The 26,034-nt window shown below is 43.9% G+C and overlaps 1 protein-coding gene across 1 annotated transcript in view; it reads left to right on the top strand.

Moving 5' to 3' along the window:
- RNF121 (ring finger protein 121) overlaps window positions 1-8,762 on the top strand; it is a 119,600-nt gene extending 110,838 nt beyond the window's left edge. Inside the window, exon 9 of the mRNA XM_086949372.1 lies at window positions 6,961-8,762. Coding sequence (XP_086805498.1) covers window positions 6,961-7,081 — 121 coding nt within the window. The 3' untranslated portion in view covers window positions 7,082-8,762. The remainder of the gene's footprint in view (window positions 1-6,960) is intronic.
- Window positions 8,763-26,034: the final 17,272 nt, after the last annotated feature.

Here is a 26,034-nt window from a genome sequence, read left to right as displayed (position 1 = left end):
TCTGGCTTTCTCTTTTGGCCATTTGTGGTTCCTTAGAAGCCAGTTGTCTGTAATGGCTTTGAACTCATGAGGTGCAATCTTTGCCCAGACAGTGTAAACATTAACAGCTGAGTACAGTAATAAGCAGCTGGCAGATGACCAGTCAAACTTTGCCAAGGGCCACACGGAAACAGATGGCCACACGTCACGGTCTGTCTCCTTCATTCTCTTGACCAGAAAAACATTTCTTTAGCCAGACGCTCCCTATCACATCCTCTTTCCTTGGACAAAAATTCAAATTGAATTGGAAAAAAGTTTTCAGCCATGCACAAGAAAGGCCTAATTTTATTTTGTTTCTTTTTGTTGAGACACTCTACAGAGGGCATCTTTTGAGGACGACTCTGTCGTCTGCACCCTCTTTGTCTGTGTTCTATTATTTATTTATCTTTCTCCACTGTTTTTAACTGTCCTTACTGTTTATAAAAAAATTATTTATTTTTTATTTTTTTTACAATTTTCATTTGTCAGAGTTTGTTTAATGAGTGACTGCCAATGGAACTTGTACATGAGTGTTTGTTTATTCTTGGCTCAAGGGCACATGTTATCACGTTGCAGAAACTGGTTGCCTGTTATAAGGACACAATGGTGCGTTCCGTTTCCTTTTACATAAGAAAATATGCTTTCAACACAGAAGGGTGTTCTATGGCTTCGCCAGCATCAAAAGCCACTCACCAGCAGATAAGGAGACCTACTTTGCTATGTTTCGTTATGTGCAGAGCTGTCGCTTCTGAAGCTGAGAAAAGACATTCAAGTCCCAGCTGTGCCACAACTTCTTGTGGCTGTAGTACAAATTAGTTAATGTGGACATATAAAAAAATATATTTATTCAGCCCCACCTTAACATTGCAAGGGAAAGTAGTCTGAGAAGCACTTTTTCTTATCTACAATATTGTACCTTGCATGTGAGGGCTTGTTTATTTAACTTTATTCCACCTCGAACAATGTTGCCTTTCAATTCTTTTGTTAAACAACTTTCAACAATAGTTGTGACTGCAAAAATACAGAATGTTACCTTTCACTTATTTTAGCTTATGTGTTCCCAAAAAGCGACAAAGAGGGCAACATTTACATTCACTTTTTAAATTTACCTTTATTCAATTTTGGACAATTCTGCCTCTCATTTGTCATGTTAAACTTCTTTAAACACTATTTGTGACTGCACGTCAACCACAACCTAAGTTTTCTTCCCCTTGAACAATGCTGCCTTTCAATTCTTATAGTAGACCGCTTTAAACAGTAGTTGTGACTGCAAAAACGCAGAGAAGTTCAGTCTTTTCCCGGCGGAGGGAGATGGAGGGAAGGGATGAAGCCAACTCGAGGGGAGGAGGCTAAGACCGCACCAGCGAAAATACGGGGTAGCCCTCAGAAAGGCGTGAAGTTGTGACAGTAAACAGAAGTGCTGTGAAAGCATCAGGGACTCGCATTAACTTTCCAGAAGAGTATCCAACAGCTGAGGGGCCAGGCCGGGGGCCAGCGCTATAAACCGCAGTACTAACAAAATAAAAACTAATTTAAAAAAACAGCACTTAAAGCCCTGTGTACAATATAGTTAATTTAGTACATGCTGCGGACTGAAACACACCATGTAAATCTGAAGTTTTGGGTATACATTGCACTATATATTGCAGGAAGTATTCCCAATTTTTTGACCTATTTAGGAACTGAGACACAGATTGGAAAGGGAATTTACCAGGACCACACATTTTGTCAGTTTAGCTATCAGACCAACGTTTTCTCCTGTGTCAACCTGCTTCCGTTCTGCGCACAAACCCATTACAGCTTTACCTCCCCCCCCCCCCCCCCCCCTTGTTGCTGCTTGGAATGTCATGACATTACCAATCTGTATGTCTTGTTATTTTTGTTCTGAGTGTAAACGATGTTTGCGAGCTGTGCTCGGGAGAACGGAACGCAATGGCGGTCTAGTAGCTCGCCGTCAAGTCTAGGGTTAATAGGATGAGAAGGTAAACTATTTCAAAGTGGGGGAAGTGTGCCTAAAGAAACTAATGAGGAAAAAACCCCCAAAAAACAGGCAACAGGCCACAAAGCGTTTCTTTTGCGGGAGCAAGCAAGGGCACCATCTGTTTGAAAGTTAATTACAAACAGATGGTTTCAAAGCTCGCTCCCGCAAGGGAATCGCCAAACATGTACGCTTTGCCATTGAAAGCAATGCAATGCATGCACGTTTTTGGCCTAAAAAGCTAATCGATTCCAAGAGGTCTCCTCCTGTGCAGCGCATGCACGCTGCGTAGGCGAGCCCTGAAAACAAAGGCTGTGGGTATTTGGGGCAGGGAAGTAATGGTGTGGTGGATGGGGGCAGGAAGGGGAAAAAGCACACACAGGGTGAGGATGAGAAAAACAAGAGGGAAAAAACACCATTGAGGTACAGCGGCAATGGAGCAACACGGAGAAGTGTGTGGGGGTAGCAGGGCAACACGGAGTGGGAGGGAGGAGAAGGCATAGTGGAGATAACTATTAAACACATGCCCTTGTGGAGAGTTTAAGCGAAAAGAAATAAGCACGGTATAGGGAGAAAATTGAATGGTTAGAGAGCAGCCTTCAGCTGGGGTCGGAGGGGAGGTGAGTGGTGTATACTAGCGAGGCCGGGGAATATTTCAATTCGAGTGAGCCATGGATGGATACAAGTAAAAAGAGTTTGTGCTCCACCGGAGAGACAACCGCAAGATGGAAAAGGCATGACTTTGAGTAAGACGCAAGCAAATGAGTGTATTAAAGCCAACAAGTGGTAAGCAGTGGATGGGCATTACATTCAAAGTGAGATCTTTTTTAAGTGGACAATAAGTCTTTTACAATTCGACAGCTGTCTGGTAGGTTCAACCTAAAAAGAAAGGAAAATATTGTGTCTTTGTATGAGAAATATTCATTTTGCCAGCATGACTACACAGCTGTACTACAGATGTGTACTGCCAGCATGATAATCTTCTGAACTGTTTGTCCCGTCGGGTATCTGATATACTGCAGTAGTTTGGAGAAGCACCATTCCTCTCACACTAACCCTTGGTCAGGGTTTTTCTTAATGTATTGAGCAAAATTGGCTTAAGAAACGTTAACTATCTCTTGAGGTCATTTAGAGCTGTCTGCATGCCCCTATTCTTCATAACACTTCGTTATTCTGATTTCCTCTTGAGGCACTTCCAAGCTTGTTTGAGAGTGTGTTTTGAGACGTTTCTGTTGTGAAAGAGCTTTCGTCCATTTCCCTTATGTGCTAAAGATATACTGGTATTAGTCTCCGCTTACAACCTTCTGTCATATCCAAAGAGCTATTGATAAGTTAGAAAACTATTTATGCAAGTATTTTGGTTTATCAACATTTATTTTCAGTTTCCCCTCTTGTTGGGCCAGGGGTCTGGGCTGTTGGGAACTCTGGCAACTGCTTAACATCTTTTAAAGGAATTGGCCCCCAGAACTTTGGAAACCAGTAACTGCAAGTACACTGAATGCCAAAACGCAGTTTTTACCCTTCAAGGAGTAATGCTGGTGACCAGACAAGCCTTACTCTTGGACTGTTCTGTAGGGATAGAAATCTCAGGTACCGATGACACAAGAATAACTTACGATAACTATAGTGCCTGAGCAGTGATATTACTTTTAATAAAATTAAAGGACTTTATATTGCAATAGGGTGTCACTATGTACTCCGTTATTTCCTAGTAGCGTAAATATCCTGTCTCGTGTAGGCATGCAGGATGAGCTCCTTTCACTGTAACACTATCAGCAGTTGCAAGAATATGCGGATAAGTGATGTTGTGGAGGTGCAGTGTCTGGCCTGAGAGGCAGAGTTCCAAGGGTCTGCAGGTAGAGTCTGGCTGACTTACTGTTTTGTTGGCATTTCTCCATGTTGGGTACTCCAATATGTTTTGAGTGTATGCAAGTCTAAGTTCTAGCTCGGTGGCGGTGGAGTAGGCAGCATGCAGTGAGATTGTGGCTGCTACGTGCCGTGTTTGGGATTGTTCAAGGCTCCTGTGGTCCTTTGCAGCAGAAGAGCCCCCTGCAGCACAGTACCACTTCAGAGGTAGGCAGCATGTGAACGGCTTGTGGATGAAAGCAAACTTTATGATGGTCTTATATGAAACTATACACTTGTTGCAACAACATTGTCCCATTGCGATCTGTAGGCAAGCAGCATGCGGGTCTCGGCTGGGAAGGAAGAGTAACTTTGATGTGCCGCACTACAAAAGCATATCACAGTGTGAGGGTCTTGCTCTTGTCCCTTGCAAGGGATGAGAGGGTGTCAATATTTTGGTCCCTCGTTGGATGGCGATGAGAGCACTGTACTCCGCAATGGCCATTTTAGGTTTGGAGTAGGCACTGGCAATGGTTTCCAGCCACACCTCCAGGAGTGATCCTCACAGCAGAATACCGGCAGCAAGGTACTCGCTTTTGAGCTGGTAGGGCAGGTTCTCAGTGTGCAGTAAATATCCCGCTCTCCTCCATTTCTAAGCAATGCAGGCTACTCCACAGTCTTACAATTCTGGTCCTGACTCATGATATGACAGCCCACTTTCTTAGCCCTAATGGAATACGTCACATGCTGGGCATAGTGCTTCCAGAAAAAAGTAATTTTGAACACATTTTGTTGCCACACAGGGCCAGCTTATCCCAATTGAAGATTGGCATTTAGAACTAATGCAGCACTTGAATTTTTGGGAGGGTCTATTTAGGTGTAAGTACATGGTGCTCTCTCAGAGGATTAGCATTGTTCTCAAAGTCCTACTCCCCTGGTGATAACAGCAGGCAGCCAATTATATCACCCGGGTTAGTGGATTCAACTCGTATGTCTTCAACTAATGGGATACTTAATGCTTGATTCTAGTCCTTTTCCGCCCAAGTTAACCACAGATAGTTGAAATGGGTCTGCAGAAAATCTCATTTGCGCATGAGTTGACATGGCCTTGCCAGCTCACCTGCTGGCTCAGGCATGAGCTACTCAGTTGAGCACAAAGGATTACTTCCTGGTCCACTGGGAGGTTTGTGAATCACAGCCAGAATACAATAACATGGACAAAGAGAACAAGAGAGGTACGAGCAGCACACGAACATGCAAGGGGACTAGGGAGACCGCCCTCTCCATAACTATGCTGTCTACCATGGCAACCCACCTTCAAAGGGCTACACACAGGTGGTGGACCCACATCCTGGAGAACCAACCCCTCAACTACACCTCAGTCATGCTACGCACACAGAGGGGAAGGTTAGGGCATTCTCCCCCAAGTTGGAGTTCAGATAAAAAGACCTGTAGCCCAGATCTATACAATCCAATGCCATCGACCGTTAGTAGTTGCATGGCTTCAATAAATCAGCCTTTGTGTAGCGCAGTACTGTCAACCCCTAGTGGTATTTGGGCGCTGTGGGAGCGACGTCTCCATGGAAAAGTCAGGTCTTGAGTTTTTGTCTGAAGTCCGCCAAGGAGGGTGCTGTGCCAAGATGGAGGGCAGGATATTCCAGGATTTAGTGAATGTCCAGAATGGTGGCTTTCTAAAATGGAAGAGCTGTTTTTTCTTCTTTGTGATGCTTCATTTCTTTGTGACGCTGCATTTCTATTTAGGAAATATAATTAAATATTTTTTTATATTTAAGCAGAGAAATTCAAAGGGTTGGTGTAGCAAAACTGCTACGTGTTTTAATGAGACTTTTAATTTTCTAATGTTTTTATATTTGATACATTTATATTGACGGATCAAAAGTGAAAACAAAATGTTTCCTTGTACAAGTTTTGCATTTTTTTTTCTTATTTTGCTCTGTCTAAATATTTTTTCTTTGACTTGTAAGCATTCCAGAATTCTGCACATTAGCGGAAATACGTAGAAGATTTACATTTATTGAGAATACCTTTCATAGAGAAATGTTAGAGCAAAGTCATTTTAAATTCTTAAGAGAAGTTAAAATGTATCGTCACAAAATACAGAAAATGCGAAGTACTTAGTGATGCATCTACATGAACCCTTGATCTTACTGATGACATTCCACTAGATCTGATATTAAAAGTAATATTATTAATCACTTACAAAAGTGTTCACAGAGTTTGAGAGCTGAACTTTTTACTTTGTTTAAAACAACCTTGAAAGATGTCTTGTTATTGAGAAGTAAAAATCTAGGATCCCATTCACCAACACCAGCTACATTTCTGTTTGAAGTAGATTTCTAACTTTTTTTTTGTAGATTTGCTAATAATCCCAGGAATAGTGCAAGATATCTGAATTTCTAACCTCCAATAGCTCTTCAACCAAGCCAAGTATACTCTTATTACCAGTAGTTGTAAAGTATGTGTATATTTACATTTGTATATAGCACAAAAAAGAGAGCGCACACTAGGATCAGTGTGATTCTCTCTCATTTATGCAATACCCTTGGGAGTTTTGCCTTTTTATAAAAAGGAATTTCCAGTGGCATACTTCATTATAGAGTCCTCCCCAAGACACTGACTGTATATCTTGGTGGGTTCAACCTTGAACCAAAAGGGAGGAGAGTTTCTTATTCTACTTTCTCCAAAGCGAGCCCCCCTTTTGGACTAATTTGAGCATAACGCTGTGTGTGAAGCTTCGTCCACCAACTACTATGGTATACCCTGATCAAGACGTTGACTTTGGTGGGCTGGTGCATTATCTCTCAAGACCGCTCTTACAAAAAGCTTTTAAGCCATCTCATTCAGGTACAAAAAAAGCCATTGGATGATAAATCTACTCCAACCACATATGTAGGCCTCACGTCCTCTTTAATCCTATTTTGACAAATGGTCTGTCCACCAATCTCTTGTAAGCCATGCCCTGTGTTGAAATAACTGGTATGAATGTCTATCTCTAGATTTTAAAAGGCAAAAGCTGTTAAGAGGATGTATTTTTACGTACTAGTTACTGACATGCATGGTGTCCATCTTTGCTTTTCCTTTAACTTTTGACCCTCCAGCTGGGAGAAGCCTCATATGCTGTATGGACAGCTGCTGGACTGGCTACGCTACCTGGTGGCCTGGCAGCCTGTGATCATAGGACTGGTGCAAGCAATTAACTATATACTGGGACTGGAATAAGAACCCAATCAAGACCAAGATAAACCCATGCAAGTGCCCGAGGACACCTCGTCGGCGAGTTGGACCATCCACGGAAGATATCACCATTTTCCCCATTCACTTCTTGGGATTTTAGGTGCCAGGAAGGAGATTTCTGGATCGGCGAAAAAATACTTTGTGTGAGGAAACGGCCAGCAACACAGCCTGTGGGTTTTGTTTTAAATTATTTCATTGGATATCATACTTTTTTTTTAATGCCAATCTTCGTGAATTTTAAGTCCACTCCATACCTCCCTCTTCCCCTTTTGTGAATAACCAACATGAGGCAAATCCGTTTGTGCTGCCAGTGCAATCCTAAGCCATCTGGTATGGCTTTCAGTGTTGGTTCCTGGTCGTCTTTTTTGTTTGTCAGTCCAACCAATAGTATATGCCATGTAGAGATGTGGCAGACACCAAGAGGGAAGAAGGCACCCTTTATCTGGGGAGAAAACTTGTGTACGTTTAACTCACCTGCGAACAAGATGGGTAAAAATTTTCTGTCAAGGCATTGGTTTATGTTCAGTTAAAGAGGTTTCAACCACATATTACCTTCCAGAATATTACTGGGAGAAAGGGAGTCTGATCGGTGGAGCAGGATACCTAAATTAGCAGAGCTGCATGAAGCATTTGAGGTTAACCTGACTGTGACTTCCAGAAGCATAGGAAATCGATACAGTCCATTTGGAAGTTCAAACGCAGAGTTCACACTGAGACATCAGTACATTGCTGGTTTCAGACTGTATCGCTGAGAGTACCGGATATGGAGGTGGAAATAGACTGGGGTGATCGGCCTGATGAGGCTTATGTCCTGTGGAGTTCCCCCGATACAATGATTTAAACTGACATACTTGTATACTTGCTTTCCTTGTAAAGGGAAGTTAAGTAGGTTGAATTTGTATATATGGTGATCATGATCAGCTGGAAAGTATTTAGTCCTTCCTCCCTTTTTATATTTTAGTACAAGGTTTGTTTTTAGGTTGTTCAATGAAATTTCAGTAAAGGGAGTTTAGTACATGGGCCCACATGGATATGGTTGTGTTGTCCTTACTTGTCAAAAAAAGATTATGCTGCGGAATGTGGGAGTTTCCATTTAGAGGTTACCAGCGGAGTTTTAGGGCGCCATGGAATACTTTCCTTCTGCGAGTGAGAATATTATTATCATTTTTGAGGGGAAACAGCCACTGATACCTCTTTAAGTTCTTGTTGTGAAAGGCATGAGTGAGGAGTCCTCCTTGCTGGACACTACTGGGGAGAAATCACTTCACAAAAGAAGCTATTAACAAATTGAGGACATAAGGTCTTGACTGAGCACGCTTTGACTGGGAGTTCTTCCTCGTGAACGAGGGTTAGGTGCCCCCTTGATGTGAGTAGCCCCTTCCTAAGGTAAGGTTCTCCGTACACCACCAAGTTGGGGTGCATGAAATGTAAAGTTACCTGAATGTGTGGATTACTGCTAAAGAGATTGTTTTTTTGTATCTTATGTATGGCTTTCTTTGCAGATGTTCTGCGCCACTGTCAGGAGGCTAAGCCCAGTTAGGTGGACCCATAACACTACTCCAACCAAGATCTGAGTGTTTGTCACTTGTCTGCTGTCACAACAACACTGGCAATAGGATCGAATGTAAAAAGGGTTGAATAAAATGTACAGCTGTGTGCACATTTACATCTACTTTATCTGTGGTTACTAACAGAGCTGTTTGCTGTTCATTTGTGTGTGTTTTGAGGGGCAGTTTGAATTTGGTCACTATTCAAGCAGTTTCTGCCTTTTCAAGCTTATGCTCACCCTTCTGTAGATCGTTAGTTTTTATACCATGAAGCCCATCCTGTTCATGTGTACAGTTAGTTTATAAAACCCTATTTTATAGCAGGGCCTCTTGGTGCTGATTCTGCAAAGTTGCTTTAAAAACAGCAATGGGGTTTCGATTCCAATACAAGGCTGCATAATGGCAGAGTATCCAGACAGTTCGAGCAATCAAGGTAGAGTTCCGTCCACTTGACCATCCTTAAATGCCTAGTCAAAGGGAGCCAGAGCTGAGGTGTCTGACTGGGTTTCTGTCTACCTTATCTATGGTTGCAATTTGTTCAACGCAACTTTCTCTCTGATGAACAGAATTTAACATAAAAGATAATGCAGACGAACCAAAAAGGTTGTCGTATACAGATTATTGGTGTTTAACCCCTTCGGTGCTGATGACCGCTCCCGGCCGTCATCAGTTACGGTGGGCGTGTGCTGATGACGGCTGGGAGCAGTCATGACCACGCCCGCTTCGGAATGTGCCACACAGGCGCGGCATTCCGGCTGCAGCCGAGGGGTTAAGAAGTTATTCCCTTCATCCTGAGCCTGTTTGCTCCAACATCCAAGGTAATACTGAAGGCCCGTTCTCAGGTCTGTTGAGGATGGGTGGGGAAGCTTCCTGGTCAGTAGTAAATTAATTTCAGTAAAGAGTTTGTGTCCACCTTTTAAGGAGAGGCTGAATTGGATGAATTCATCTTGTCCATCCAAAATGTTTCTTTTTGTGAAAAAAGAAAAGTAAGTGAGTATATTTTGTGCAAAATACACTTTAGCAACTGGAATATCCACTTAATGTGCTCTTAGATACACACATGCAAGTGTTGCAGGTCATTCTTTGCGTTGGCATAGTCACGCCCTATAAATCTTGTGTGTGGAATGTTTCTCAATGGATTCATCTGTACTTTTAAAACTCGCTGAGAGCTTCTCTGCAAGGGGTACCATATCTGTCAGTGTTCCCAAATAAAACCATAGATAAGGCTGTGGCGGGGGAAGACATCGGCTCAACACCATCTTACCAGTCACCAATTCCCGCCGAAGATATGTAGCCAGTATAAATGCAAGATAGGGCACACTCCTCTGAACTTCACCTCAACGCCCCAATTTTACAGTTGTATAGAATAAGTGGAATACGTATTCCACCTTCCCAGCAGTAAATGAACAGACTGTTTGTGTTCTTTGTTTATAGGCTACCTGATTGGGATCCAGATGGACCACTGTAGAAAACACAGTCTCTTCGACATAGGATGCTACTTTCAGCAGCAATGGTTTTCTACTAACAAAGCTCTGCAGTCAGCCACTCATGTAAATGGCTTATAGTAAACTGTGTTATGTTGTGGGAGACCTTTTGGGTTAGCTTTAAAGGACAGACATCACGACTGATGGTCAAAAAGCATCCCCTTTAGCTCTTCAACCCAATAAGGAGTCCGTGAATAAGCTCATCTTTAGCCCTGTCTTTAGATCATACAAAGGCCAGAGCCTGCATTAATTCTTGACATAAATACATTGTGTGAAGACCGGAATAACTGTTTTTGGACCAACTAGGACTGTTCACAATGTTAAATTACATTTGGTTTCATGTCTCATATTCCCCTTTTTTTATTAATAAAGCAGTTCCTGTTACTCCAAAGGCTATTATCTCTAACATGTTATCATCTTTCTCTATTATATCACTGCCTCCACGTTTTATTACATAATACATATAGGAGACCTAGATTTCGTGACCTTCATTCTATTAGCCCCATCTCTATTTTACTAAGCATTTTTCTGATAATGACGCAGAGCAAAGGACGTGGTACATATAGTGCACCAAAGCATCTTTTTAAGGAGGGGGGTTCTTCACCTTGAGCCATCCGTTAAGACCTACCACCCAGCCTGGTGACTGGTACTCCCTTCAACCTTGCGGCAGTTATCCAAGGCACCAAGCACTGACTATATCAGTGAAAAAACATGGAATTGCCGCTTTACAGTGCTCATTAAAACCCCATTTGAAACGAGACTCCAGTTTCCTGCAGACTGGAAGGCGTAGATTGAAAGTAATTGAAATGTGTAGTCTTTGTAGAATCACAGCCAGTACCATTGTTGATCCTGTGTGCTGCATGAATATATGTATCTTTTTCATCCCTAGTAAAATACTTCCTCCAGGACTCACGGGAAAGCTTTAAACTAGTGTCCTTCAATAGTAACGTGCAAACAAGTCTGGCATGGTGCCACTTATCTGCCACTTTCATCTGCTTCTTGACCTGACTTCATGTACTCTTCATTGTGAGGAATGTGACCACACAGAATGCAGTTGTAGCAAAAAATTTAAAACGCAGTGACCTCCCTGCAAGGTCTGCCCCACGCCTGACCTTGGTTCCATAGTTAATCAAGTGAATTTAGCCTGGGTCATATCTCTCTCACCAAAGCTGTGTGGTCCATGATGTTCGTTATTATCCCCCAGCACCCTTTCTCAGGGCTGATGGAGGTGATGTAAGAAATCTCCCTGTCTGGAAGAAACCGAGGCCCTCTTACGAGGGCTTTGAATCCTAGATTTCTGTGCATTTTAAATGGAGGCTTCAGTCTAATGCCAGGGTTTAAATTTCTGTTGAACCTTGCGTGCGTACCGGAACATTAAACGAAGAGTGCACCTTCTCTCCCGCCTCCTACTTTCCCCCCCCATCACTTGCTAGTTCCTGCTTTCATGGTTTCCATTTTGAGATTCTAGCGATGAGTTACAAATAGAAAGCAGTCCATGCCTCACCGCATTCTATGCTGAATTTCTTCTTTCTTTCATGCTACTCGAAAAGGTTGGGAGGAGGTTGGGGTGCACAGAAATATAGCACAGTTTAGGTATCCTGAATCCACACACAACTAGTTGGGGAGAAAAGTATACACTTGCCTATGGAGAGATGGTTCGCGCAGCACACAAGCATCTCTGGCGAAATACACTGATCAGAATGGTTTCTTAAAAGGCATAGAAAGCAAAAACATTGCCTAATTAACATAAGATGTGTTATGGATTTCACAAAGAGAATGCATTTGTTGGCATTAGAAAATAAAATTATCTCGTCTCCTGAAGTATATGTATGCACTATGAAATAGGGCAAAAATGTGGATTCATTGTATTGGGGGGTGGGGGGAGGGGGGACAAAACCAGGGGGCAAAGGGGTGGAAAGACGAACCACAGGGCAGGTGAACGAGGAGCGTGGATCACCCACAGTTACTGCATATAAAAAAATGTAAAGGGAAAAAAAGAACCATTAGAAAAAATAATGAGAAAAATCTAGACGTTTTGTACATTGACTGTCGCACCACATAGATTTTCAGATGGCACCCTCTGCAACTATGGTCAGGAGGTAAACAATGTGGCTCTTGTGAAAGGTCACTTCTTGCAATTGCAGCCCTGAAACTATTGGCTCTTGAAATGACCTCCCTGTTTTCCACTGATGGAAGCGACTGATTATAGAAGAAATGACCCTGATAGTTTTGTAAGAAAGGAAGTGCACCCTTCATTACTGTAGCCTTGAATAATGCTTCTTTCTGTAGACTTTGGGTCTTCGGAATACTGTTTCCGCAAGAAGTCGAGATCCTGGCAGGCCTGGAACAGTTACCGGTTTTGGGTCTGGTCAGAATGAATGATTGCATCTGTATGGAAATCCATGACATGTGGTCCCATCTTTTAAAGTGTGTGTTAGTAAAATCGTCCATTGTGCTCCGAACGCATTAGAGAACCTATTTGGAGAAAAAAAAGTAGGGTATATAACTTCTCATCTCTCTGTAAAAAGTGAATATTTAGTTATCTAGTAATAGCACCCCCTTGCGACCATTGTGCTTCTGTATTTTTTTTAATCAATTATGCATTGACCAGTTTCAGTGCACAGTAAGGGAGGCCAGACACAGGGAGAAAAAGCAATCTATCCAGGTTCACACCATTTAGTTGACTGGGGGTCATGGGCCCTAGTGCAAGCAATGAAATGAAGCTTTAAATGATCCGTGCGTCATACTCCTGGACCCCGGCGTCACTACGCCTGCTGCACTAACCTATCTTACGGGTCTCGAAGTTCCTCAATCCACAAGTCGTTCATTCTCGCCTCCCCATGCCTACTGCACTCTCCTATCTCCTCATCCATTTAATGCTCCTCTCCCTATCCCCTTCCTCAGTCTCTCTTCCACTCTCACGTCTCTCATTCATCCTCATTTCCTTCCTCCCTTATTTATTTCTGTGTCCTTCCTCTTCCTCGCCCAATTTGCTCCTCCTGGGCTCCTTTCTCACCAACTGTATTTCCTTCTTCCGCTCTCTCACCTTTGGCTGTCCTTCTCCCCGTTCTTTCACCTTCTCTATTTCTATTATCTGTTTCCTCTCTTTTCTTTATCGTTCCCTTATCTCTCCACCCTATGTACCCTTTCCCCTGAAAAGTAAACCTTGCCATACCTTTGGCATCCACTGTGTCTACAAAAAACAAAAACACAGAACGGGTAGCCTATGTAATAAGATGAGCTGGGAGAGATCAGACTAGGCCCCCTCCCACCTCTGGTCTCCGGTGCAATGCACCTGCTGCACCAATGTAGCCACGCCCACAGTGGGGCTTAGACCTCACGCCCCCAACTAAAAAAAAAGTAGACCACACCTGCTCCCAAAAAACTGCTCTTCTGCCTAAAAAAAAGGATGGTTAAATGAAAATAAACCTAGTTGAACTCTGCAGAATGCCCTTAAGGTATTTTAAGAGTCCAAGTTCAAGTTCTGACATTTATAAAGCGCACTACTCACCCAGAGGGTCTCAGAGCGCTAGGGAAAGGGGTTCATTATTTGTCGAAAAGCCAGGTTTTAAGTTCTTTTCTGAAGGAGATGTAGTTCTGAGTAAGGCGGAGGTGAGTGGGGAGTGAGTTCCATGTCTTGGCAGCCAGGTAGGAGAAGGATCTGCCACCCATGGTGGATTTCGGGATGCGCGGGACTGTGGCGAGGGCATGATTGGACGATCTAAGTTGACGGGTGGGTTTGTAGAAGGACAGTCGAGTGTTGAGGCATTCGGGTCCTAGATTGTAGAGGGCTTTGTGTGCGTGGGTGAGAAGGCGGAAAGTAATTCTTTTGTTAACGGGAAGCCAGTGGAGGTCTTTTAGATGTCTGGTGATGTGATCTTGGCGCGGGATGTCTAATATGAGTCTCGCTGACGCGTTTTGGATGCGCTGGAGTTTTTTCTGTAATTTTGTTGTGATTCCGGCATAAAGTGTGTTACCGTAATCCAGTCGACTCGTGACCAGTGCGTGGGTGACAGTCTTTCTTGTCTCAATCTCTTGTCCCAATCGCGTATTTTGAGTCAGAACTGAATAGATTTCTCTAGGTTTAGTTAAGCGGCTCCAGCATTTTCACAGTGAACCATTACCATTATAGTGCCAAAAGACAAATCGCTGAGTACGGGCAGACATTTCTGTAGAAATCTTGCTCATCGGTTGGGTAATACCTTGTGGATAAAGCGCTGTGAGTCTTACAATGAACGCTGACCATTAAAAGTGCCCAACTACGTGACTCGGTCATGTGCATCATTGTGGGTTTTCCAGTCCTTCATTGAGTCACTAAAACAAAGGTCCCTGTTAAACAGAAGTAGGCTGGAGTGGCCAGACAGAATGGTGCTTGAAGGGGTAGGGAATATATAGGTAATCCTCCCTATGTTATTACACATGTGGCAACTAGTTAAAGCAGGCAGAGAGTAAACATTCACACAATGATAACTAAAAATATACTCAAGAGAGTCAATTTTTGTTGGTTGCAAAAAGGATTAAAACAATTTTATTACCTCCCGACACGGGTTACAATCTAAAACATGGTGAAAACATGAAGGTTAAAAACCACCAAGGTGGTAAAGTAATACTATATGATAGTCAAACGTGAACAGAAACAGTCGACGCAGCGTTTCGGTGTTTTCTAAATCTTCACACCTTCTTCAGGACTTTTGTACAATATTGACTCAATATCTGACGTGATGTAAAAGAGGATTAAAATTCTTTTCCTCTAAGTTTGGGTTATGATATTCTTTCAGAGGCTTCGTAATTGATTAAGTGAAGCCTATGTGTGCAACGGAGGAGCCACCGTAAATATCAGGGAAAGATGTAGCTACATCGATTCACAAAGAAGTCCTGATGCACGGAGGAGCAGGGAGGCCGAACTGCATACCCAAGTAGTACACTTCGGAATAGCAACGAAGGTGAAGACTGGAACAAAGTGATTGTCGCAGGTTGATCCATATTCTCAAGATCTCCTGTCAAAATATAAACAGATTTCAAGAAAAAGATGATCTTTCCCTGATATTTACGGTGGCTCCTCCGTTGCACACATAGGCTTCACTTAATCAATTACGAAGCCTCTGAAAGAATATCATAACCCAAACTTAGAGGAAAAGAATTTTAATCCTCTTTTACATCACGTCAGATATTGAGTCAATATTGTACAAAAGTCCTGAAGAAGGTGTGAAGATTTAGAAAACACCCAAACGCTGCGTCGACTGTTTCTGTTCACGTTTGACTCTATCATATAGTATTACTTTACCACCTTGGTGGTTTTTAACCTTCATGTTTTCACCATGTTTTAGATTGTAACCCGTGTCGGGAGGTAATAAAATTGTTTTAATCCTTTTTGCAACCAACAAAAATTGACTCTCTTGAGTATATTTTTAGTTATCATTGTGTGAATGTTTACTCTCTGCCTGCTTTAACTAGTTGCCACATGTGTAATAACATAGGGAGGATTACCTATATATTCCCTACCCCTTCAAGCACCATTCTGTCTGGCCACTCCAGCCTACTTCTGTTTAACAGGGACTTTTGTTTTGCTGATAAATACCCCCCTCCCTGCTATATATACCAGGGGTACCTCCTTGTTTGTACTTCATTGAGTCACTACCATATCTCACAGTGACTGCCCTCTAATCCTATGCTAACGGTGTTAGTCTTGGTCAATTGTGTGATGCTTCTTGGAAACTCAATTGTTGTGCATTTCCTAGCCGAGTAAATAAACTCACTCCCTTGTCCTTTACTCATTCTGCCACAGCTACACGCACCATTTCCCTTGGCCTAAAGGCTCCCTTGTTGGAGGAGGTTAAAACAATATTAAAGGTCTGATGCTTCCATCTTAGTCTGAGATTTACGCCTGCGTAGGCTCATTTTGGCAGTTCCGACTTTGTTTCCCCCTTCTTAGAAATGGGTCTATTTGACAACCAATAGCTTTGCTATGTAAAATAATGTCTGTACCTTTAGGTATCCTGTATATGTTTGGTGTCTGACTTCTCTAGTTGGTCTTTGACATGGAGTATTGTCGGTGTGATGAAGAGGTCAATCTTTTTGGCTTCTTGATTGAGGTGAGAAGCTACTGAAAGCATTACCATGCATTATTAACTTGCTTACACCAAATGGAACCCCTGGAGATTAGGGATGGTGCAGTAAAAAGTGCTTTTGTGTAGCAAACAAAGCTAGAGTCTGAGTGCACTAAGTTTTATTAGAGCTTCACTATTGAAAGATCTGCTCTGACTGCACACGTGAGGCAAACCATCTAAAACAGACATAATAGGTGACACTGGGGATTGGTCGCAATCTTTAGGAAGCTAGCCAGAGGACTGTGATCAAGGCAGCCTTCTAGGTTCCAGTTGCTCTGCTGCCAAATATTCAGGATCTCATGGACCCTTGTTTGCCTGGAATCTTCCTCGCAAGATCTCTTCAGTGATTGCTTGCACACAAATTGCTGGGACAAAGCCTGCTAAACTCCAATTGTTGTGATACCAGTATCATTTTAGACAGTAACTGGCCTGAACATTTTAGACCCTTTTTCACACAGTCTGCAGCCTGGGAGTTTAAGGACCATTAACCCTCTATAAGTAATGCTTAGATTGTATCAGCAAATCAGAAGCATTCAAACACTAACATTAAGTATTATTAGCTGACTATCCTGGTGGGTTTAGTAAAAGCCTTAAGTTATACATGAAGCAGACAGGGACAGGATGCTTGCATGTGTACCTGTAGGGTGTGATAGTGAGATGGGTCGTGGCTTCCTGGTGTTGCCAGCTGTTAATTGTCCTTTCCTCCTCTATTTTGACCCATCGACTATAAAAAAAAAATGACAGTGTAATAACAATTATTTACCCAGTACTTGGATGCTATTTTCTTAAGATCCATGGTATTATTCAAGCGACATCTTCTGTTCAGTTTAACTTGTATTTCTTTTTTACTTAGGACCCAGTAACTTTAAGTACCCCAAACCCCAGGCAATCTGTTGTAATTTACACTTAGAGAGGCAACAGGTGTTTTCTCTAATCACTAGGCTGGGAAGAGGGTTGATATTCCTAGCTGCTTCACTACAAAGACTATTTGTCATTGAAAATGTGAGTACTCCAAGGACGGCCTAGGTCTGAATACACCGAACACATCTAAAACAGATTAGACCATGGAATGTGGGTGGCTCCATTGAAAACAAGGGAGTTCTCCGGGCTTCTAATGTCTGGTAGAAGCTCGGAGCTCCAACATTCCAGTGTTTGACAAAGGCCACTCTGAGCCCGAGGGTATTTAAACCCCCTCCGGCTAAGAGTGGCATTTGTTTTTCCTAAATAGAACATTCTGCCTTCTAGGGGCAGAATGCTCGAATAGCCTTAGTGTCCTACGTAGTGGGCTTTATGGCCCCCTCCCTTGTTAAAGGCCCTCGCCTTTGGCACATGTCTTTAGCACTGGAGCGGGCCTTTAATGGCCGGTAGAGCCTCCTACGGTGGGCTCTAAAGCTATATGAAAACATTGGAATGTTGGGAGCTCCATTGAAAACTATAGAGGGCTCTGGACTTTTAATGGCTGGTAGAAGTCCAGAGCTCCAACATTACAAAGCTGTCGTTCACAGCTGTTGCTGTGAACAAAGGCCTCACAGAGCCTGACGCAGGCCAAGGGGATTTCAATCCCTCGGGCTCAGTGAGGCTTTTGTTTTATTTGTTAGAACGTTCTGCTCTCTAGTGGGGGAATGTTCTAATAGCGTTATAGCACACGGTAGCTTGGCTATACCGGCATTAAAGTTCAACTCTCTTGTTAAAAGCCATTGCTTTCGGCTTGGGCCTTTAACGCTGGAGCGGGCATTTAATGGCTGGTATACCCCGCTTCTGCGGGCAATAAGGCTATAGTAATTGAGACAATGGACATCGTTTTTGCAATTGCAGCAACAAATGTGCTCGTTATGCAGACGTCTTGTTTTTGGATATGTACCTGGTCTCTCCACAGTGTATGAAGTGTTACTTTGGTCCTGAGTTTGACACCAAACGTTCTGGTCACTGGTCACTTATATATCCATGTGGCGTGTGTTGTTAAAACTGGCAAGCTGTTCAGTGGGGCAGTGTGTTCTCAAGTGTCAGTGAAGGGGTGTGATGGAGACTGGAAGGCTGGTTGAGGAAAATCAGAGGTGAATGTAGTTGTAAAGTGATGTGGGGGTTCTTCAAACCTTGAACTTTCTCTGTAAATTGTATTGTAAATACTGTACTTTGTAATAAAGGACTCTTTGCAAGCCAGCTAGGAGAGCTGTGCTCTAGTGTTTTTATTACAACCAACATCTTAATAAAGAAATTCAGGTTGCAAAAATATTTGGCTTCATTTGTCCTTTCAATCAGCATGGGAGACTGTCTATCCACTGCATCAGAGTATTTGATTTGATTTATTTTTATTTTTTTGGCAACACAAAAATAAAGTATAAAGCCAATTTATACAAGCTAAATCATAATAATTATGTCTTTTACATTGCATTAAAGAAAAAGAAAGAAAGACAGAGATCATGAATGTTAAGTGACCATGTTGCGATTCGATCCGGCGTATAGTATAGTAAACAGATTGAGCGAAACTGCTGCATTCGCAAATTAGAGAAATGAACTATCCGACAAGTTTACTATCTGCATGTGATATACTTTTAGCTGAGACTGGTGTACCCATAATTCTAGTCCAACAAGCAGCTATTCTGGGCCTATCCTCCAATCTGTGACTACATATGCTTTTATATGCTCTACTAATCAGATTTATCATTAGCATCATATAGACAGTCCCATATATCTGAGTGAGATAAGTTTGTCAATTTAAGATACTTAACAAAATAATCACGAATCTGTACATATTTCAACTGCTTGTTGTCTGTCAACTAGTACACAATCTGCATTTAACCGAAATCCATAAAGCCACCATGATCGTATAGGTCCCCTAGACATGTCTTCTCAGTATAAATAAAGCTACGAAGGTGGCCAAAAAAAGCAGACCAAAAATAAGTTCTAAAATACGGCAAATCTAGGCCTCCATGACTAAAGGGGAGTTTTAACAGTTCCAAGGTTTTTCCCGCTTTTTTATAGCAGCAGATGAAGCTGCCAAAAATCCCATCTAATCATTTAAAGAAGGACCCAGTCAATCACAACAGGCTATATCTAAACCGATACAGACATTTTTGCAGAATCTTCATTTTTACAATGTTTATACGCCCTATAATGCCAATAGGTAGCCTGTGCCAGCTCTTAAGTAATATAGCTGTCTCTTTCAGTAAGATCTCGTAGTGTAGAGGGATTATCCTTTCGATCTGTGCCGCCATCTTAATTCCCAAATATGTGGCAGTCGAACACACGGGCGCGCAGATTTGTAATTCAGCAAAATCTGAGTTTTATTGATATTCAGTTTGCACCCAAATATCAGACCGAACTCTCGCGCTTAATCCGTTATCACTTGATTAGCCCCGCCCCAAAGCTCCCCCCCGCCCCCGGATCAGTTGAAAACACTGCTATGTCATCAGCGTATGCTATGACTTCACGGGAATTGTCCCCAAGCATATACGGACAAATTAGCTGCTGATTTTGAGGGGTCGAAATAAAAGACTATATAAAGAGCAAATAAAAGTGGCAATAGGGGGCACCCTTGCTGGGTACCCGAAGAATCGGAAAAGCAGTTGATAGTAAACCTGCGTACATTATCTTGGCGCAAGGTCATACAAAGCTTTTATCCACGTGAGACATTGCCCTTTGATACCAAAGGAGACGAGTGTGGCCTACAAAAAGTCCCACCCCACTCGTCGAATGCTTTCTCAGCATCTAACAATATCATACCAAGTGGGGTCGACTGTTTTTGCTGCATCAAAAGCAGAGACAGCCATGTTCCCATGTGCAGTCGTGTCTCTTCCTTGGATAAAGCCATGCTGGTAAGGCGACACCAAACTAGGTAGCACGGGAGAGAGGTAAAGTTTGTGAGGGGCAGAGTCGTATGTATAGCCTGCTATATTAGGATAGAGTCCTCTAAACTTCCTTAATTACCTGCAAACGCCCCAGCTCTCATATGGCTGCCCGTGTCTTCCGCATCCTTTGAAAAGTCCCCCTCCGTGTAGTATCTATTCCGTAATCAATTATACAATTAAAATCCCCCATCACCAACCGCTCCCAATTTAATAACTCACTACCTCTATTCTAGTTGGATCATCTATATTCAGGCCATATAATTAACAAAAACCATATTTTTACCAGCTCTTTTTCACGTGAGCGTTAGCCCATCTACCCCCATTATCAGACAATGTCCTACAAATTTCCACTCCAAATCGTCTGTTCCTTAAGGTAGCTACACCCCGATTAGACACAGTTTGTGCCGAACTATCACCTCAAAACCTAAATGTCTCAGGAAGCCCCTATCTTTGTAAGAAAGGTGTTTCTAACAACATAACAATCTGAGGGTTATACATTTTTATTTCTTCCGCTAATAACTGCCTCTTAATCTTGCTGTTGAGACCAGCCACATTCCACGCTAAGCACTTTATCATTGCCATCCCGATATTAGTTCTTCCCTGCCTTTTCTTTTATCTGCCTCCCTTAGCTTGTGGTGCCTTGCTGCTTTCTTTCCCTCTTACATTGAGATTTACTTTTTACCTTTATCCTTTCAATTGTTGACTTTTTTCGTTTTTCACCCCCCCCCCCACGACCCCCCAAATCTAAAGGAGGAATCATCCCCTTCTTACTGCTGCCAGTGATGTGACAGCAAAACTGGAAATCTGCATCCACGGTGGCCACCAAGTAATCTCAACCCCCTAAATTCAGTTAACCAGAGAGGATAGCTCACAAAGAAATCAAGAGATAGGAAAACCCTACCAAATATTTAAGTTTACATCAATCAGAACGACTGAACTGAATAAGATAAAAGAAAAGTAATTTAGCACAGCAAAAATTATTAAGATTAAGAGCCCCAGGCGAGAGACACTGGCCCATCCCCTTTAACCAATTTTAAAGCCTTAACATTATCCCTACTCTATCTTCAACAGTCCCCTCTTTCTACCATTTTAATAATACTTCCTTGGCCTCAAGTTCAGAAGTAAAGGAGAGAATTTGACTGTTCCTAATAATCTTCAGTTGGGCTGGTTCCTGTAAAAAAGCTTGTGCCCCTGTAGCTTTTAGGGGATCAATTAACTGCCTCAAGTGCCAGCGCCTATCCATAGTTGCTTTACAGAAGTCGGAGCGAAAAAAGATTGAGTAAGACCTAGCGGCTATCGGTGTTCAGGGGCTCGCTTTTAAAGAGACTGCTTGTCTCAACAAAAAAGTCCCAAAATATATCAAAAACATCCTTGGATAGCGATCATCCTTTCGGTGCTGCACCAGTGGAAGTCTGTGAGCCCTCTGGATCTGGCAATCCCAGTCCCAGTCCATGAGAACCAGGAAGGCCTTCTGCATCACTTGCACAGTAAATGTTCTAGAGTCTGAGCCCTCTTGACCTTCAGGAATACCAAATAATTTTAGATTTTGCCTCCTTTGCCGATTTTCCAGCTCTTCTAGTTTGAGTTCCAGACTTGCTATCTGATCATCGTGCTGCTGTCAAGTTTGCAACTTTGGTAGTGACCTCCGTAGTAATGGCCACTCTGCTGTAACTCTGTTATCTCGCTGGTCTTTTCACCAACTTTCCCTGTTACTTCCTTCAAGGATAGTTGGATACTGAGATTATATGCCCTAATCAGGGCGAAAAGCTCTCTTGTCTCTTCCCTCTGATCTTTTAAGGCTTGTAATACCAAGGATAGTATTGGGGTGTCGTTTTCCTCAGAAAGTCTTTTTTTTGCAAGTCCTCCCCTGGGTTTAAGTAAGGCAGTTGAGGTGAGCCACAGGAGCCGCGTGATCCAGGTACCGTAAGTTATTCACTTTGGCCTAAATCACCTTCTCTCTCAGGTGTTATGCAGGGCTCTGAGTCCTGGTCTGCTTCTCAACAACTTGCCCCACATACTGTCACATCAGACTCAACAATGCTGATGACACTTGTTGCTTTATCCGTCAACCCTACGTCAGATAGCCTTGACATAACAGTTTTTATCCCTCCTTTTGATTTAGCCCATCTCCGCTTTGGGCTATTAGCAGTTAATCCCTTAATGTGTGCCTTTTTCTTACTGGCAGACCCAACGCTAGATATGCTCTGACTCCTGGTTATATCTTTTGAATTTTTAACTTTTGGGCTCTTCTTTTTTTTTTTTTTTTTACTGGTAATACCGGGGAGACTATTTGCTCTGCCCTTATATTTGTATACGGTTGCGGCCCGCGCCTCTGTCATCAGAGACCTGATTTTCTTGGTCTCCCCCTCCTCGGGTTACACCAGAGTGATGTCCCAAGCAGTTGGCCGTTATGGGAGCTGCAGCTGCTGTGACAGAAATAGTGGCAATTCGAGCTGTCTCTTCAGAATCCACAGATAAGATAGAATGCTCCAAAGCTGTACGCTCTACAGATAGCGTGCTGCATCCATTTGCCTCGCCATTTGCCTTCTCCATCTCATCACTGTGCTGGTTAGCTTCGGTAATACGCCCGTTTGATACAGCATTTAAAGGGAAAACCCCTTTCTGTAGCTCTGCAGGCTTAGTTCTTTTCATTAATTCATTTTTCGCACTTGGATGCTCTATATCATCATTCTCGGCCCCTCTTGATATTCCACGTGCGTCAGCACTATGCAAGTTCTCAGCCACCCCTTAGATCAGCTTCAGTCACAGTATGCATAATCAGTTCCGAGCCCCCCACAGCCTTCTGAGGCGCCATTTCTTCATTAAAACCCCCATAAGTGTTATCAATGTTTGCTTGCTCCAAACTGATTGAGTTAGTGATTATTTCAACTAATTTGTTACTGGTTATTAAATCTGCATAATTTTCTGCTTCTAGCAGTTCCACTGATTTCTTTGACTGCAGATAGCGCAGGACCAGCTTCCCTAAATTCACTGCTTGCCTCACGTTCTCTGTCCCAGTGGCATCAGCCTGCCTTGCTGCCTTTACCTTCCCTGGCGTCTCCACACTCACGGGTAAACGAGTCGTAGCACGAGTCCCTCTAGCTGGATTCTTCTGTGGGGTCATCTCAGGCAGCAAAAGGGATGTTCGTACCCGCATAGCTGACCCTAGGTTAAAGTGGTTCGAGACGTGCAGAGCTGCCAGTAGTGCTGCCTCGTAAGTGAATAGCAAGCTGGGCGTGCGACTTAATCTGATCCTTGCCAGCGTTTGCATCCGATGCTGCAACCCGTCAGTGGTGCCGTCAGGTGAATCCAATCGAGTTGAGTTGACCCTGGCGTTCCTCGTTTATCGTGAAGTGCAGGTAAGCTCTCGCCTCCGTTTTCCGTTTGTTGGTGCTTTCTCACAGCGCTGACTCCGTTGACATTAGCAATGGCATTTCTCTCACATTTAGTGAGCTTGTGAAAGCGCATGAGTCACAGACTTCTCAGTAGCCACATCGCAGTGCAGGTTTCGCAAAGACTGCGCCAATCCGCCATCTTGCTCCTCCTCCAGCATATTTGATTTGAATTACAAACTCGATTTTTCAAGCATCAGTAGCTAAAAAGTGCTTCCGACTGCAACAATAAAAATTAATATTGATTTAGAGAAGGTAAAGAAAATTATATTTCTCAGCAGTATCCCCCTTACCCCTACTCCACCCACTACCCTACTATACATGGCAGATTCGCAAAACAATGATCCATGACCGTTTTTCAGTATATCCACGCAGGATGAATGTACATAAATCATACCTAAATGAGTATAATTTACAAATGCAGCAATATGCCTACATATCTGATCGAGATCGGTTTCTTTTGCACCAACATTAGTCACCTCTATTCTGAAATAATTCTTACTTGTGGCTTCTCTATTTCCTCCATAGTCCACATTTCTTGTTGCAGGTTTTAAAGAATATAATAGAAGCAACATTGCTGCTTATGCAGTGGTCTCTGTTGTGCCCATGAAAAGTGTTCTTGCATGCACATGAAAAGGTAGGGCTGGTTGTTCCATCAATCAAGGGGAAAGGACATCAGAGAAAGAGGATATTAATGAGTAGTAAAACAGGAGCCAAAATGAGATAGTGAGGAATGTAAGAGAGAGACAAGAGGGGAAACAGTGTTTTTTAAAGGCACAGTGTCATGTGGCAGACGCCGTAGGCTGACCCTGTGTTATTCAGTGTTATCATGAGACCCTGACCGGTTTGGCTAGGTGGCACTCTTTAGGGTCTTGACACAGTGTGTTATTGAGTGTTATCAAAAATGACACCATGGGGGAGGAGCCTAGCTCGCGACCGCGATGGCCGCCTGATTCCTCGGCTCCGCTGACCCTGTAGCGGTCCTCCCGGTTTCCGCACTATCCTGCCTCCAACCTGCGTACTGCGTTACAGCAGTGGAACCGGGAGGCGAGCCTGGTCACGCCGGTGTGTTTTTTTCTTCGATCCCGGCAGCAGAAGCTCTGGGACGCCTTCCCCCTCCGGACGCCGATTAGAGCAGCCTGGGTCTTTGTTTGCGGAGGCGGCCGGCCCTGGTGGCGAAGACGGCGGCCATTGTGGGACGGACGGTGCTGGTTCCCATCTCTCGTCGGTGGCGCTTGATTCTCCACGGCCCCGCTGCCTTTGATCCTGGGCACCGCCGCTACCGGCGCAACAAAGTATCTGGTATCCAGCCCCGGGACGGCTCCTCCGCTACATTGTTTCTCCTGGCGCCGCAGTCGGCGCCATCTTTCTGCTTTGGATTCTACAGCAGTGAGCCCAGGCTGCCGGTGCGACGTGTGCATCGGCCAGCACCACTTCACGACTGTGCCGGAATGGAGGAGGCAGCCCCAGCACCCCCAGTCTGTTTCCACCGCAACTCGACCCGGCAGGGGACTCGTCGGCTCGCTGAGGGTGAGGATGTACGACCAGTGGGACTGCCTCTCGTCTGCCATACTCTAGTTCGGGAGGGGGTTGCGTCCCTGCCCTTTGAGGCGCCTTTGACATTTGGAGATATTCTGAGCGCCCTGGCCGACCTCAGGTCCGCCATGCGTACTGTTACCTGGGAATTGGGGGCCCAGATGGATGCCACCCTGCATGCTGCCCCCCAGTCTGTCCACATGCGGGACACTGCGCCACATCCTACAGCTGCAATTCATGGCTCCCTCGCCAACGTCGCCACTGAATCACTGCGGTCACGAGACCCGGTCATTGCTGGGGTGCTGGCGGCAGCACCCCCCAAGGAACGCAAACTCTCTGGGGTGGCGAACTGGCCTGGGAGACGCCGCGAGACACCACGCTTGGGGGCTTTCTTGAGGACTCATGGCGGACCTCCGTTTTCTATCCTGGAACGGCCACTACCGGGTGGACCAGCTGCCCTCTGTGAACCATCGTGGGACTATGGATCCTCTGCTAAGATTGCGGACCACATGACTGCGTCTTGGATGGACTTTGGTGATCGTCTCCTCATTCAGCTGTGGTCCCTTTCTCTGTTCCCATCTTCCAAGAGGACTACCGTGCAGCTGGATTGTACAGTACCACCGCCTCGCAGGGGACAGGGTTGAGGCAGCCCCCTCCTGTATCAGGACTGTTTCCCGTTTTTGGACTGCTGGGTTGCTGACGGACTGCCGGGGGTATTGAGTATTGGTATTGTACTGGTCTTGGGGTCGGGGTAAGGGCGGCCAGGGAACTGCTTTATTTGCGTTGGATATATTTCATTGGCCCTCCTCCGGTCTTATGTGAGTTGCACTCTTTCTTCTTTTTCCTTTTTCCTCTTTTCTTTTTCTCCTCAACTTTCTCTTCTCATACTATATTTCGGGTTCTGGGGGGACAAGCACTCTGCTAGGGGGGGGGGAGGGGGGGGGTAGGCCGTAGCCTCTGCATGTGTGTAGGGTGGGGGGGGGTAAGTTTTAGTTCATGTTTTTTTCTATGGTGCCTTCTTGTT

The sequence above is a fragment of the Lissotriton vulgaris genome, unplaced genomic scaffold (genome assembly GCF_964263255.1).
Source record: "Lissotriton vulgaris unplaced genomic scaffold, aLisVul1.2 SCAFFOLD_1529, whole genome shotgun sequence".
NCBI classification, from domain to species: domain Eukaryota; kingdom Metazoa; phylum Chordata; class Amphibia; order Caudata; family Salamandridae; genus Lissotriton; species Lissotriton vulgaris.
Note: the sequence above shows the minus strand (reverse complement) of the source record. Positions and strands in the feature narration are given on the sequence as shown.